Below are 16,344 nucleotides of genomic sequence, written 5' to 3'. Positions count from 1 at the left end.
TTAATATTTTTTACAGTAACAATGTAACAATAATATGACAAGCTACTACTATGATTCCTTTAATAAATTATATATATATATATATATATATATATATATATATATTAGCCTTTTTTTTGTTATTGTTTTTTTTTTTTTTGTCAAAGAAGAATTCAGTGAATGCATTTTGTATTCTGTAATATTAGATAAATGTTTTAAACAGCATGGCTATCATCCACTGGCAATCCCAAGATGAAAAAACAAACAAACAAAAAAACAAAAGAAACTCAAACTGAGTCACAGTTGTGTTTCATTTTGTTTCCTTTCCTTTGATTTTATTTGATAATTTATTGGTACAACATTTCAATCTGACATTCGTGTCAGTCATACAGCCAAGCAACTGAGAAATGTACCAATAACTGCAATCATAACAAGTCTGTGTCTGCTGCATCTTTGTCTCCTGGACAGCTCACCTCTATAAGTGCAAGGCATTGCGGGACAGCTGTGGCATGTGCCTGAAGGCTGACCCCAGGTTTGAATGTGGCTGGTGCATCCAAGACAAGAAATGTTCCCTCAAGCAGGAGTGCATCACTGGAGGAAATTCCCACCTTGCATTGCAGCTGGCTGAAGGAGGAGGTTGGATGCACGTGACCTCTGGAAACAGCCGCTGTGCCCACCCCAAGATCACTAAGGTACAATAGTGTATGTTATTGAGTGTGGCTGCAGACATGATGAATTTAGAATGTCAACATGAACACAGATACAGTATCAGTAAAAATGCAATATCCAAAAACATAAGCATCATCTTCACCCACATTTACACAGTGTAGTTCCAATTCAATTATTAACTCGATCAGTAATGTTTAGACGATATAAACTTAAGGTGAAACTTAATTTATAACTACAACATGCTAAATTGCTAAAGAACCCAGACTACTATTGTCTGGTGTTTCTCTAATATACATACATGTTCACTTTGTCACTGATAGCAGTGACATTGGCAACACTAGATGTAGAGGGTTTTTTTCCTTGCTGGAACTACACTGGTTGATTATTTGGATTGTAGACTGTAGTCTAGTTTTGAGCCATCTTGAGTCACCTGGTCAGATCAACGGCTGGCAAACCTTGATATTCCGTTGCGTCAGCTCTCTGTTGGAGCCCCTGTGGTCATGAAAGCCTTATGTGTCATGAAACGAAAATGAAAGCTACTATTTTTTAATGCTCCCGTGTTGGGACCTTGCGCCTGCCCTTGGCACAGAAATAGTGTTGTTACACACTGTTACATCAAACTGGTGCTACCGAGAGAAGGCATAGAGATAGAGGTTTGTTTGGTTTTCATTTTTTTTAAAGCCATTTGAAACTTCAAAACCATTTAGGTATGTTCATTTATGTCTTAGGTTGTAGTTCTATGTAATGATGTATTTTAAGGAGGGCCAAAGTCCATCACTGTTCATCAGAAACCTTCCAGCTCTTCGCATTTTACGTTTTGTGGTTTTACCTCTGACCTGCTTTTCCTCATATATTGGCTGTCAGTGTTTATTAGTTGAAGGAAAAAGAAAAAGAGCTTCGATAAATTTAAAATGCAGTGCAAACATTTGTTCCCTTGTATATACAAGGTCTGTGAAGACGATGAAATATATAGGTCCAACTCCTCAAATGACTAATGAATCAGAAGAATATCTTCATATTAATGGGGCGGCAGTGGCTCAGTGGTAGAGCGGGCGGTAAAGCCGGTCATCCAATGTTTCAAGATCGCCGGTTTGATTCCTGCTCCCACCCAAAAACACCTGGAGTGTGAGCCGACAGTGGGAGTTCTCAGCTCACCTCTGTAGCACTGCCGAGGTGCCCTTGAGCAAGGCACCGTCCCCCTTACAAGCTGCTCATTTGGGCGCTCCACAAAGGGGCTGCCCGCTACTCTACCTCCCCCTGCATGTGTGATGGTCTGTGTCTGTCTTGCTTTTGTATTTTATTTTATGGGTTCAGTTCATGTACTTTTCTGTTTCTGCCACATTTGGTGATTTGTTGCACCTGGTTTGTTTTCCCTGATTGTTTCATTTGGAGTTGAGCCAATCCGTGTTTAGTTCTCCCCATTGTTAATTAGTTTGTCATTAGTTCCACCTGAGACCACTTTAGCTCCCCGGCCTGTCTATTTAAGGAGCTTCTCTTCTGTTCAGCGCTGTCACAGCGTAGTCAGTAGTCCTTTGAAGCAGAGTTTCGTGTATGCGGATTGTTTACTGTTTTACCTGACCACATTTGTGTACGACCACGAGTTTAGCCTTGCCGTGTCTGTTCTTGTTTCGGTTTTGACCTCTTGCCTGTTTGGCGACGACTTTTGGATATCCCACTGGTAGTGTAAGCTATGAGTTTTTCCTGGCTCTGAATTTGGACTGATTAAAGGATTTGGATTTTTCACTTTTGGTCTCTCGCACCTGGTTCCTTTTGTAACCGTAACAGCATGCATACAAGCCCCTTGTTTGTGTGTTCGGGGCCTGTATACACATATTTACTGTATATACTGTATATATATATATATATATATATATAGTGTGTGTACTAACTGGAGTGTGCCACTAATTTCTGCGAAGATTAATTCAGTATATAAATTTTGTTTTTTTTAATTAAAGACATAATCTGTGTCTCTTCAGTATAAATCTACTGGAATGAATTACCTGTCATTTGTTTTAAGAGCAGTATCTGTCATTAAAGCTTAACTTTTCTATCAAATTTTCAAGACATTCAATGTTGCATCTTAAATTCATTCTTTTTACACATATTATCAAAATAATAAAAATTAGCTATTATTCAACATACTAGGCTTCTTTTGTCCTGATACTTGTAGTCATTTTAAGGCCTTGCATTTACTTCAGACAGAACTGCTGTATCACTGCCAATGTGGTCGGCCGCCCAGAACTGTTGCTGCTACAGACAGACTTTAATGTTAAAGCCTTAACAGCTACTGTATGTTCATATGATTATAGCTACATTTGTAATGCATGATCATGTGAGGAAATGGTGAAAATAATGTGATGGCAGAAAAAGCAGGCATTAAAGGATTCCATCATATCATTTTCTTTTATGATGCTTTCTGGCATCCCAAAAGCTGCTCAAATGTGAAAACCTTGTTTTGCCCTGCAGCTGTATAATGCTGTGACCACCCCTGTGAATGTGAATGTCAACTGGAAAAGCCCTGGGAGGGTGATACACTTCAATGAGATCTTCAATGTAAGATGGAGCCTTACAGTGTAGAGCTTTACATGTGATCATGAGGATTTTGAATTTTATTCTAAATTTAATGGGGGGCCAGTGTAAGGATACTAAGACAGGAGAGATGTGTTCTCTCCTCCCAGTTTGAGTCAGTATGCGGGCAGCTGCATTCTGAGTTAAAATGGGACAGTAAAATCAAAATGAACGATGTCTGTATTTGAAGTACATAATTAAACAAAAGACTTGGTGGCATGTAAAGGGAGTTTACCACAGGCCTGCCGCCCTGTCAGTGTAACTCACACACACACAAATGCATCCATACAAACAGTCACTCACACACGCACACATGGACACACACATATGCATATGCCCATACTTTATATCATGTTAATATCATGTTGCATAATGGAAACTTTGTATAGTTGGTGTATTCTTTGTGTTATTTACATTTATAATTTGAATTAGTTTGTGTATTTCAAGGACTACTGTAGCTTATTTTGATCTTTGATTGGCCAATCAATTTATGCATAATGCTCACTCTTATTCTGTTGATAATGTTTCTCTATCATTACATCCTTTGCAATAGAGTTTAAGCTATAGTATATTAATCTGGTTTATTAGTTTTCTGTCTGTGAGTGTGGGGAGATAATTAGAGTACCTGTGGGGAAACTAAGTAGGCAGCTTATGGCTCAGGTGTGAGAGACCTCTCCAGAGTGGAGAGGTGAGTCAGGAAGATGTCTCCGTGAGGACCTCTTCAGCAAGAATCATTTTTCACTGTAACTGCGAGACTATTGAATAAAATGCAGTATTTGCTAAACCGGGGTCCGGAGTTTCCTTCCTACTGATCGAACCATGACCATTTTTTATTTTTTTACTGAAGACGAGTTCCCTGTGAACCCATCTGAGGGTGTAAGCATCTTCTATAATTATTTTCCGATGTATGTGGAGGATGAGAGTTTGCCGACATCTAGCGACTCATTCCACGTGGCTTCATATGAATCAGAGTCTGACAGAGATATTGAACTAGTTATAATGTCCCCTTTTGGTTTACTGTGTGTATGTACAAGTTAGTCGCGCTACCGATGCTAATGCTCGTCAATGGGATTTTCCATATTATGTTAGCATTGAGCTAATTGCCATTTGTTACTGTTGGACTGTGTGGAGTTAATAACAACTGTAGTTTACATTATTATATTTTTTATTTGCGAATGTATAAGGATCAGGGCCTGACATGCTGTTTTTGTATGTTTTATTTCAGTTTCACAGAACCTGAAATCTGAAGCTAGAAATTGAAAGTGTGATGTTCAATGTTGTTAGTGGGTATGCTCCACAGGTAGGATGTGAGCTGGAGGAGAAGGAGAAATTCTGGTGATGTGATGCAGAGCATACCTCAAAATGAGAGAGTTGTCATTGGTGCAGACTTCAATGGACATGTTGGTGCAGGAAACATGTGATGAGGAGGTGATGGGCAGGTTTGGTGTCCAGGAGAGGAGTACAGAAGGACATATGGTGGTGAACTTTTCAAAAAGGATGGAAATGGCTATAGTGAATACTTTCTTTCAGAAGAGGCAGGAACATAGGGTGACCTATAAGAGTGGAGGTAGGAGCACACAGGTAGACTACATCTTGTGTAGACGGTGTCATCTGAAGGAGATCAGTGACTGCACAGTAGTGGTAGGCAAAAGTGTAGCCAAACAGCATAGGATGGTGGTGTGTAGGATGACTCTGGGGATGAGGAAGATGAAGAGGGCAAAAGCAGTGCAGAGGACGAAATAGTGGAAGCTGAAAAAGGAAGAGTGTTGCATGACTTTTACGTAGGAGTTCAGACAGGCTCTAGGTGATCAGGAGGTGCTTCCAGATGACTGGACAACTACAGCTAATGTGATCAGGGAGACATGTAGGATAGTATTTGGTGTGTCATCTGGAAGGAAAGTAGATAAGGAGACTTGTTGGTGGAATGAGGAAGTACAGGAGTGTAAAAAGAGAAAGAGGTTAGCTGCAGTTTGTTGTAAAACCTGACTGAAAATCATCTAACAGATGACTCTCCAATAGGTAGTCATTTAGCTGTTTTGCCACTACGTTTTCTAGGATCTTAGCTGGGGATGGCAGATTGGAGATTGCCCTGTAGTGTGAGAGGAGGCTAACGTCTAGGCTTGTTTTTTTAAGGAGGGGTTTGATCACAGCCACTTTAAAGGATTGCGGTACATAACCTATTTTTAAGGACTGATTAATTATTGACAGTATCGGTTTATTAATTGATGGTAATACATCTTTGAGCAGCGTAGTTGGAATTTTGTCCAATAGACTGGCGGTGGGTTTAGCAGAGGAAATTAGGGAATTTAAGACACAGAGTTCCATTTGCCGAAAGCACTCCAGGATATTGCTAGTTTTAATCGATTCCTCTGCTATCGGATTTGTATTTTGCAGTACGTGACTCATCTCATCCCAAAGACTTGTAATTTAGTTTTGAAAAAACCTAAGAAAATCATCACAGTCCAGATTTCAAGGAATGGTAGGCTCGATTCTGTTGTGTTCCTTAGCCTGACTACAGTGTTGAAAAGAAACCGAGGGTTATCTTTATTTTCCTCTATTAATTTAGAGTACAGGTAGTCGTCGACTTACGACCTCAATTGGGACCGACAGATCGGTCGTAACTCGACTTGGTCGTAAATCGACTCTTACGTAAAAATTCAATCCAGCAGCGCTGGTTCTTGGCTGGGGGTCGTCCAGATCGTCAGCTGGGGCAGCGTGTGGGTTGGTGGGAGCGGGAGACGATCTTTTCATAATCATTGTGAGCTTTGTCTGAATTGTTCATTTCTTTTTCTCCTCATAAATTTCACGATATGGACGGAAAGTGTCGTTTGCCATCCGTTCAATCCTTGCAAATGTTTCTATGTTCTATGTCCATTTTTTCAAAGTGTGCACAGAGTTTATTTAACAGGGAAAAGCCTTCTGACAAGCCTTCTGGTGGTGAACATTTTTTCTGTTTCCTCCTCTTCTTTCTCTGCTTCTCTTCTCTCTTCTTCTTCCACTCTTTCTTCTTCCAGCGCGATCAGTTCTTCATACAGCGCGATCATTCGTGAGTTCTCCAAGGAGAGGTTTTTTGCCAGTTTCACTATTTTCTCCCGAATCTGATCAAGTTCTTCGTCACTTTCAAATCCAGCAGAAGAGTTCACGTAACGCTTGACAGTTTTTCCATACGCCATTCATACATTTCTCCGTCACAGCCTCCTAAGCAGCCCAGCCCATCAGTAGTGGGCTGGGCTGCTGATCTCAGTGTGACTGAACACCGTGTGTGCGCCGTGGGGACTGAAGAGAGCGCGGGAGCCTCAGAGCGTGAGTACTGTGGCTGGAGGGAATGCCCGCGTTACCCGGACATTGTGGTCGTAAAGTCGATCGGTCGTAAGTTGCATAGGTCGTAAGTCGACGACTACCTGTATTTCTACTTTTACAGAGAGCCTTCTTATATGATGTAAATCTGTCTTTCCAGGTTGCATAGGCTACGTCAGTTTTTGTTGATCGCCAAGTTCTCTCCAGTCTGCAGGAGCTTTGTTTGAGCTTGCGGACTGATGGGTTAAACCATGGGGATGATAGATGGATGGATGGATGGATGGATGGATGGACGGACGGACGGATGGATGGATGGATGGATGGATACTTTATTAATCCTGGAGGAAATTGTATATATCCACTGCTCAGGCATTACATAAAGAATAATACTGGATAAACACCAGAAGAAAAAGAAACACTGACATCACAGGACATACCGCAAGACATACACTACACTGACAGACACATGCAGCACTAACAGGACTTATATACTAAACTATAACTAAAATATAAACACTATAAAATTTAAAAATAAACAGTATACAATTTAAAAAATATAACAGTATTCAATTAAAATATAAACAGCATAAAATTAAAATATAAACAGTATAAAATTAAATTAAAATATAAAACAGTACCCCCCCCCTGCTCCTCCTGGGAGAGTCATTGTACCCCCTGATGGCACGGGGCACGAAGGAGGACCTCAGCCTTTCTGTGGAGGCGCTGTGTGACAGCAGTCTGACACTGAAGGTGGTTCTCTGCTGGGAGAAGATGGTGTGTAGGGGGTGGCTGGTGTTGTGCATGATAGCCTTAACTTTAGACATGTTTCTGCTGTCCAGAAGCGTATCCACAGAGTCCAGGCTCAGTCCAACCACTGAGCCCACTCTGCGAATGATTCTATTCAGACGGTCCATATCTCTTTTCCTGCCCCCCCTACCCCAACACACAATGGCGTATGACAGTACACTGGAAACTACGGACTGATAGAACATGAGAAGGAGCTTAGGACAGATGTTGAAGGAGGCCAGCCTCCTCAGGACGTACATCCTGCTCTGCCCCTTCTTATACACACAGTTCAAGTTGAGTGACCAGTCCAGTCTGCTGTCTAGCTGCAGTCCCAGATACTTATAGTTTTCTACCACCTCCACCTCACTGCCCTTGATGATCACTGGCTGTGGAGAGGGAGGTGCCCGCCGGAAATCCAGCACCATCTCCTTTGTCTTGGAGACGTTGAGCTGGAGCTGGTTCTGTTGGCACCACTCTACGAAGTCAGCCACCAATGCCCTGTACCCCCCCTCATCACCCTCCCCGATACATGCCACTATTGCGGTGTCATCGGAGTACTTCTGTATGTGGCATGTATCCGAGTTGTGCTTGAAGTCTGATGTGTAGAGGGTGAAGAGAATGGGGCAGAGAATGGTCCCCTGTGCCCCCCCCCCCCATGCTGCTGGTCACCATAGAAGACAAACAGTCCCCCATACGGACGTACTGGGGTCTGTCCGGTAGGGAGTCCGTAATCCAGCTCACGAGGTAGGGGTCCACAGCCATGGAGGTCAGTTTATCCTGCAGGAGCCGGGACTGGATGGTGTTGAAGGCACTTGAAAAGTCAAAGAAGAGCACTCTGACGGCACAGCCCCCGGCGTCCAGGTAGGAAAGTATGCGGTGGAGGAGGTACAAGACAGCGTTGTCAACCCCAACCTTGGCCTGATAGGCAAACTGGAGAGGGTCCATAGCACCCTGCACCTGTGGACGCATGAGCTCCAGGACCAGTCACTCTAGGGTCTTCATTCCGTGGGAGGTAAGAGCGACCGGTCAGTGGTCGTTGAGCTCAGTAGGGCGTCCTTTCTTGGGTACAGGGACAATGCAGGAGGTCTTCCACAGTGACGGGACCCTCCCCAGCCGCAGACTGAGGTTGAACGATTGTTGCAGGGGGTCCCCTAGTTCCGAAGCACAGGCTCGGAGGAGTCTTGGGGAGACCTTATCTGGTCCAGCCGCCTTGTGGGGACGGAGCCTCCTCAGCGTTGTAGTCACCAGGTCTGCAGTGATGACGGTCTCCGTCGTGGTAGGAGCAGGAGGATGTGGCAAGTTGGAAGTCCAGTGGTTGAGGTGGGGCCGTTGAGCTTCGCAGTTCTTGGAGTGGGCTCGGGAGAAGTGGCAGGGGTGGAAGGAGAGGAAGAACAGGAGGAGGGAGCATAAGTGGAGCCGGGAGTGGTGGGGGAGCTGAACCGATTGAAAAAGCTGTTTAGTTCATTCCCTCGTTCAATATTCCCCTCCACAGTGCTGCGCCCTTTCCCGTGTCCGGTGATGCTTCTCATCCCATTCCAGACCTCCCGCACCTGGTTGCGCCCCAGCTGCTTCTCCAGCTTCCTCCTGTACGCCTCCTTGGCTTCCCTCAGACAGAGTCTCACTTCCTGCTGGGCCTTCCTCATCTCCTCCTCGTTCTTGCTGCTGAATGCCCGCTTCTTCCTGTTCAGGACAGCTTTGAATTCCTTGGTTACCCATGGTTTGTTGTTGCGGTAACACCTGATTGTCCTGACAGGGGCCACGGTGACCACACAGAAGTTCATGTAGTCTGTAAAACACTGAGCTGCCCCCTCAATGTCCTCCCCGTGTGAGCCCACAATAACATCCCAGTTGGTAGTCTGGAAGCAGTCCCTCAGCATCTCCTCTGTTTCCGGGGACCACCTCCTGACCTGCCGTGTTGTTGCTGGCAGCCGTTTCACCAGTGGAATGTAGGTGGGCTGTAGGTGCACTAGGTTATGATCTGATTTACCTAGTGGAGGGAGGGGGGTGGCGGTGTATGCCTCCTTAGCATTAGCGTAGAATAGATTGATGGTTCTGTACTTCCGTGTGGGACAGTCTACACACTGGACCATTGTGGGGAGAGATGAGTCCAAGGTGACGTGATTAAAGTCACCGGTGATAATGACGAGCGCCTCCGGGTGCCGGGTCCGAAGAGCGGAGGTGATGCCACAGATAGTCTCACGTGCAGTCTCAGGGTCCGTCCGTGGAGGGATGTAGACAGCGAGGACAATAACGTGTGAAAATTCACACGCCAGATAGTAGGGTCTGATGCTAACAGCTGTTAGCTCCAGATCGCGGTTACACAGTGTTGATTTCACCGTCACATGTCCCGGATGGCACCATCTATCGTTGGTATAGATGTAAATCCACCTCCTTTCTTCTTACCGGTGGTGTTCGTGTCCCGGTCCGCTCGTACGGAGGAGAAGCCGGTTAGTCCGACGTTAGCGTCTGGCACGTCACCAGTTAGCCACGTCTCAGAGAACACAAACAAGCTGGTCTCCCGGTAGTGCTGTTCAGTCCTGCACAGCACCGTCAGTTCGTTCAACTTGTTCGGTAGCGAGCTCACGTTCCTCATGATGACGGCGGGGATGGAGGGCTTGACTCTCCTCCGGTTAGCGGCTCTAGCCATTAGTCTAGCCCTTTCAACGCGACCCGCTCGGCATCCGCGATATCTCCGTCGGAGCTCAGCGGGGATGAGATCGCGTGTTGCTGGGTCTCCTTTGATCCTCAGAAACATCAACTCCTCCCTGGAGTACACTAGCATATTACTATACATCATTTAAATTTACGTTAAAAAAATACACACAGAAAAATAAAACAAAATTATGCATAACAAACTCGCTCTGAGCAAAGCAAACTGTAGCCTGCTCGCGCATGCGCAGATAATCTTACCTGTTTTTTTATTTTTTTTTTTATTTTTAATGGAGCTACGTCAACTAGAGTTGTTTTTAGGATGTCAGTCACACTCTCTGTGAGAAAATCAATATTTTGGCAAGTACTAGAATATGGGTAAAGGGAGCATACTGACTCCATGGGCACCTGACTATTTTTCCATAAAACAGCTTCTTGTCAGATCACTTTTGACCTTGCCCTAACTAACATTGAGTGGCAGGATAGAACCTTCCTGACAAGATCAATCTTTCATGCAGTAATAAATGAATTCAAAGAAAAAATCCCCTCAGCCTATATCTACTTCTTCTTCTTCTTCTTTTCCTTTCGGCTTTTCACTTCAGGGGTCGCCACAGCGAATCAATTTCCTCCATCTAGCCCTATCCTTTGAATCCTCTTGTCTCACATCAACTACCTTCATGTCTTCCCTAATTACATCCATAAACCTCCTCTTTGGTCTTCCTCTAGGCCTCCTGCCTGGCAGTTCAAAACTCAGCATCCTTCGACCAATATATTCACTATCTCTCCTCTGGACATGTCCAAACCATCTCAGTCTGGCCTCTCTGACTTTATCTCCAAAACCTCGAACATGTGCTGATGTACTCATTCCTGATCCTATCCTTCCTGGTCACTCCCAGAGAGAACCTCAGCATCTTCATCTCTGCTACCTCCAGCTCTGTCTCCTGTCTTTTCTTCAGTGACACTGTCTCTAGGCCAAACAAAATCACTGGTCTTGCCAATTTTGTACACCTTTCCTTTCATTTTAGCTGAAACTCTTCTATCACACATCACACCTGACACTTTCCTCCACCCGTACCATCCTGCCTGTACACGCTTCTTCATCTCTTTTCCACACTCTCCATTGCTCTGGACTGTTGAGCCTAAGTACTTAAAATCCTCCACCTTCTTGATCTCTTCTCCCTGTAACCCCACTCTTCCACTTGGGTCCCTCTCATTCACACACATGTACTCTGTCTTACTGCGGCTAACCTTCATTCCTCTCCTTTCCAGGACAAACCTCCACCTCTCTAGCTTCTCCTCCACCTGTTCCCTGCTCTCACTACAGATCACAATGTCATCTGCAAACATCATAGTCCATGGAGATTCCTGTCTAACCTCGTCTGTCAGCCTGTCCATCACCATAGCGAACAAGAAGGGGCTCAGAGCTGATCCCTGATGCAGTCCCACCTCCACCTTGAACTCCTCTGTCACACCTACAGCACACCTCACCACTGTCTTACAGCTCTCATACATGTCCTGCACCGCTCTAACATACTTCTCTGCCACTCCAGACTTCCTCATAAAATACCACAGTTCCTCTCTGGGCACCCTGTCATAAGCTTTCTCCATATCTACAAAAACACAATGCAGCTCCCTCTGGCCTTCTCTGTACTTCTCTATCAACATCCTCAAAGCAAATACTGCATCTGTAGTACTCTTTTTTGGCATGAAACCATACTGCTGCTCACAAATGTTCACTTCTGCCCTTAGTCTAGCTTCCACTACTCACTCCCATAACTACATCGTATGGCTCATCAGCGTTATTCCTCTGTAGTTGCCACAACTCTGCACATCTCCCTTGTTCTTAAAAATGGGCACCAGCACACTTCTCCTCCATTCCTCGGGCATCTTCTCACTATCTAAGATCCTGTTGAACAACCCAGTCAGAAACTCTACTGCCACCTCTCCTAGACACTTCCATACCTCTACAGGTATATCATCAGGGCCGACTGCCTTTCCACTCTTCATCCTCTTCAATGCCCTCCTCACTTCATCCTGACTAATCTTTGCTACATCCTGGTCCACAACAGTCACCTCTTCTAGTCTTTGTTCTCTTTCATTTTCCACCTTCATCAACTCTTCAAAGTACTCTTTCCATCTTTCCATCACACTACTGGCACCTGTCAATAGACTCCCATCCCTATCCTTAATCCCCCTAACCTGCTGCACGTCCTTCCCATCTCTATCTCTCTTGTCTTGCCTCAGCCTATATCTATACCATGGGAAAGAATAAGATCAAGAGTGTGGTCGTGTTTATGGGTTGGACCATCCACTACCTGTGAGAATCCTAAAGAATTTAGCATGGACTTAAACCCAATGCAGAAGCTATCATTTTCACTGTCAAAATGAACATTGAAATCTCCTATTTCTATATTTTTATCTTTGGTAACAGCCAGATTAGATAAAAAATCAGAAATGTTGTTATCAAAAAAGTGGAATACGGTCCAGGAGGACGATATACAATTACAAATGCAATAGAATCAGGTAATTTATTTGAGGACCGTAGCACATTCATGCTAAGACTCTCAGTAGCCGCACCCAGTTTTTGGGTTAATTGCTAAATTAGAGTTGTAAATGGCTGCCACGCCACCCCCTTGTCCACTATCACATGCTGTGATAGTGGACAAGGGTGACAAGTGTGATATGGCTGGGAGGAGAGGCTTCATTAAGGTTAACATATTCATCCTTATGTAGCCAGGTTTCTGTTAGTCCAAGAATACCAATGTTGTGATTGGTTATTAGATCATTAACTAAGCGGTTTAGATGATGACGAGATAATATTTAAGAGACCACATTTTATTCTCCTGTCCTGATTTTGTCTGGGTACACGCTTAATGTGGATTAAGTTACTATGGTTAATCAAAATATTTTTTTCTAGATTTTGGCAGTCTTACATTTCTGTAGGTCCGAGGGATAGACAAACTCTTATTAGGTTGTGTATTAGTTAAACTAGAGTTAGCTATGGCCGGGACACCGGTAAGGGAAACTCAGAGAAGTGTCTAAGACCACAATGCTGTTGTGTGCTCTCCAAGCTGGCATGTCAGGATTTAGAAGAAATACTTTTCAGTATGTTTTTGGATAAGAGGGCTGCACCATCCCAAGTAGGATGAATGTTGTCCCTCCTAATGAAACCAGTGTTGCCCCAGAAAGCTTTCCAATTGTTGATGAAGCCTACTGAATTATTGGGACACCACCTAGTCAGCCAGCGATTAAAAGATGAAATGCAGCTAAAAATCTTATCGCTAGTTACATTTGGGAGGGGGCCAGAGAAAACTACTTCGTGAGAGTCTTCCCATAGAAAAACAAACAAGCCAGCGTTTGCATAAGATATGTTTGAGGAGGTCAACGGTTGTTCCAGTAAAGAATTGAACATCTATCAGTATAATTTTCAATCATCAAGTGCTTGAGGGTTCATGGGAGTTTCCCCAGCCAGTCCATATCTGCTTTATGGATCTGGGGAGGTAATTCAACCATGTCCCTAGTGGTATTTTTTGGGGAGTGCTTCAGCAATATGGGGTTCAGGGCCATTTGCTAACCAAAGTCCAGAATCTGCTTTTGGGACCAAAATATTTAATCTCTGCTTTTTGCAGACGATGTTGTCCTATTGGCACAAAATTCCAAAGCGCTCATTTAAATGCGTATTGCCAATACCCAGAATTTCCAAACTGTTTTGTGACACAAAACAGCCTCCATATTTTGTAATAGCTGCAGTCCTTCCATCGCTAATGTGTTATTGGTTAGCTCTCAGATCATTCCAGTATCACTATACTAGAAAGCACAAACATATGCTCATTCGCCATATTTATGCAGGCTAGATGACACACTACTGAGAAACCACAGCTCCAATGTTGATGACTTGATGTGGCAGCTTTGTGGTTCAAGCTAGTTATGAAGACGAAGGCAGCACAGATCAACCCCACATCATCTCCTGTACGTTCATTTGAAAGAGCCAGTAAAGATATGTTCACATATTGGTATTTCTGCAACCAAAGCTGAGAGCTATATCCTGTAATAATTAAAAAGCCAATCTTTTCTCAAGCTCTGTGCTGGCTTAAAGTAATGAAGCTGATGAAGTGGTCAGGAAAATGAATGAAAGAACATGGTTATATCCATCTCAGTTTCAATTGCTGTTCTCTGCAGAATAGTAGAATTTATGCTGTATGGCTAACGTTGACCTTAAATAGCATACAGCCGGATACGAAAGTTATGTTCAGACTGGCAGCCAAAATCTGATTTTTAGCCCATTCTGATCGAAAGCCAATGGATTTTTTTGTAGTCTGAACAGTCATATATCACGTAAAATCCGATTTTTGCAATTTTTTTTTTTTCAACCACCTCCCTGAAGTGGTTTCAACCACTTTCATCCACTGTCATGTGTTACGGAGCAGTAAAAAAATGGAAGAAAAAATTGAGAGCACTGGTCCCTTGACTGATGAGGAGACTTGTAGCCTCTTAAGTTTTCTGCACCTCTACTAGATAGTGATAATGCAAATACACTAAGGCAACCTCGATGTTCTTCCTTCTTTTGTTTCTGTTGTCACAATTATATGACCTTACATGTGCATGTAAGCATGTGCTGGACGATGCCTCCACCCCAACGTCGTTGTTATGGCAACCTGTTAAATTGTCCAATAATATGGACCAGTCTGAACAGAGCAAGATCCCATTTGGACACTTGCTAAAAACAGTATGGACAATGAGCTGTAAAAATTGAACATGAAAGGGAATTTGACTGGGATCTGATTTGCCTGCGGTCTGAACGCAGCCTAAGTGATTGAATAAATTATGGGCTCAAAGCAACACAACTTATTAGGTACGTAGCATCAGAATCAATTGTGAATCCTAACTAATCTATGATTCAGTCTGAAAAGGGTTGACAGATTTAGAGTCCTTGTATCAATTAAGACCTTGATCAATTTGAATGCTCATATGTTATCATTTTGAAACTATGAAGTGTGTTTTATGTGTTACAACTTGAATGTTGTATTACATCAGATAACTGTCCCCACACCTGAGGTCAAATCTCAGCTTCAGGGCATCTGAACCATACATTCCCCAGAGAGGTGGAGTTTTTGTGCTTGAATATAGTTGTGTTAAGTTAAGTCTTTTGCAAAAAGAGGCCAAAGCTGCTTAAGGCCCAGTTTCCACACTGTGGCTACTGCCTGCATGCTCAAAGGCTGAGATTTGACATTATCATGTTACATGCTGGTTTTGAGGTTTCAATTGAAATTCACTACCATACATCACAGGAATAATAATAATGTCACACAACATTCTCCTAGGAGCTGTACGGTGGTGCAGTGGGTAGCGCTGTCGCCACACAGCAAGATGGGTACGGGGCTCGTGTCCCGCTCTGTGCAGAGTTTGCATGTTCCCTGTGGCTGTGAGTTTTCTCCGGATTCTCCGGCTTCCTCCCACCTCCAAAAGCATGCACTCAATTGGCCGTTCCAAATTGCCCGTAGGAGTGAGTGTGTATGAGTGTTTGCATGTCTCTGTGTAGCTCCGTGGTGCACTGGCCTTTCGCCCGGAGTTTGCCCCGCCTCACGCCCTAAGACAGCTAGGATAGGCTCCAGCTCCCCACGACCAGCACAAGCGAATGAAGCGGTCAAGAAAATTAATGAATTAACATTCTTTTACCAGCTATTATGCACAGTTGTATGGCCCCATTATCTGTCCCACAAGGATCATGTTGCAGGGATATAGCTTGAAAGCTTGACAGGGTTTATTTGAGTCAATGTTTTTGCTGACTTAATTCTTCTTATTTCATGAAGTATGTAAGACATTTGCTTTGGGTTAGCCAAGTTGGGGCCAGCACTTTCCTTTTATCTCTGCTCTGCTTCCTCACTCAAAGGTTTTTGTGGTTGTTGGAATTTCCTGTTCTGGAGTCCATCATGAACCACTGCTGAATTCATAAGGTTGCATTTAGCACAAAAACATGTGCCACTACCACACTTGTCTATTCACTGATACAGGGTGACAGATGGTCATGAATGCAGTGCAAATGCCAAGACTAACCTTGCTGAGTAATGACTTGTAAAATCCTGCTTAAATGTTATGAGGGGGGATACAAATAAACATTAATCAATAAATATTAAATACTAGCAGGAAAATGATAAAATCTTCAATATCAGACAATATTACAACAGTATTATCAGACTTCATACCAAACATATGAAAACAAATGTATTGGTATTATATCATGGATTGCGTTGGGTGGGCATTGTGGTTGCGCTATCCGTCCACTAGATAGAGCATTCATGACTGTGAGTACCTTTAATCAACTATGAACGGCCACTATTGTTTTGTCAATGAGACCATTCTGAACTTCATTAATGAAACCTGATCACTTGATCACTT

General features: G+C 43.6%; 1 protein-coding gene across 3 annotated transcripts in view; it reads left to right on the top strand.

The window, feature by feature from the left end:
* LOC137602731 (plexin-A1-like) overlaps window positions 1-16,344 on the top strand; it is a 402,183-nt gene that overhangs the window by 270,271 nt on the left and 115,568 nt on the right. For all 3 annotated transcript variants that reach the window (XM_068325725.1, XM_068325707.1, XM_068325716.1), the window contains exon 12: window positions 448-671. In XM_068325725.1, coding sequence (XP_068181826.1) covers window positions 448-671 — 224 coding nt within the window. The remainder of the gene's footprint in view (window positions 1-447; window positions 672-16,344) is intronic.

Source organism: Antennarius striatus, chromosome 2, assembly GCF_040054535.1.
Source record: "Antennarius striatus isolate MH-2024 chromosome 2, ASM4005453v1, whole genome shotgun sequence".
NCBI classification, from domain to species: domain Eukaryota; kingdom Metazoa; phylum Chordata; class Actinopteri; order Lophiiformes; family Antennariidae; genus Antennarius; species Antennarius striatus.
This window is presented reverse-complemented; position numbering and strand designations above follow the sequence as displayed.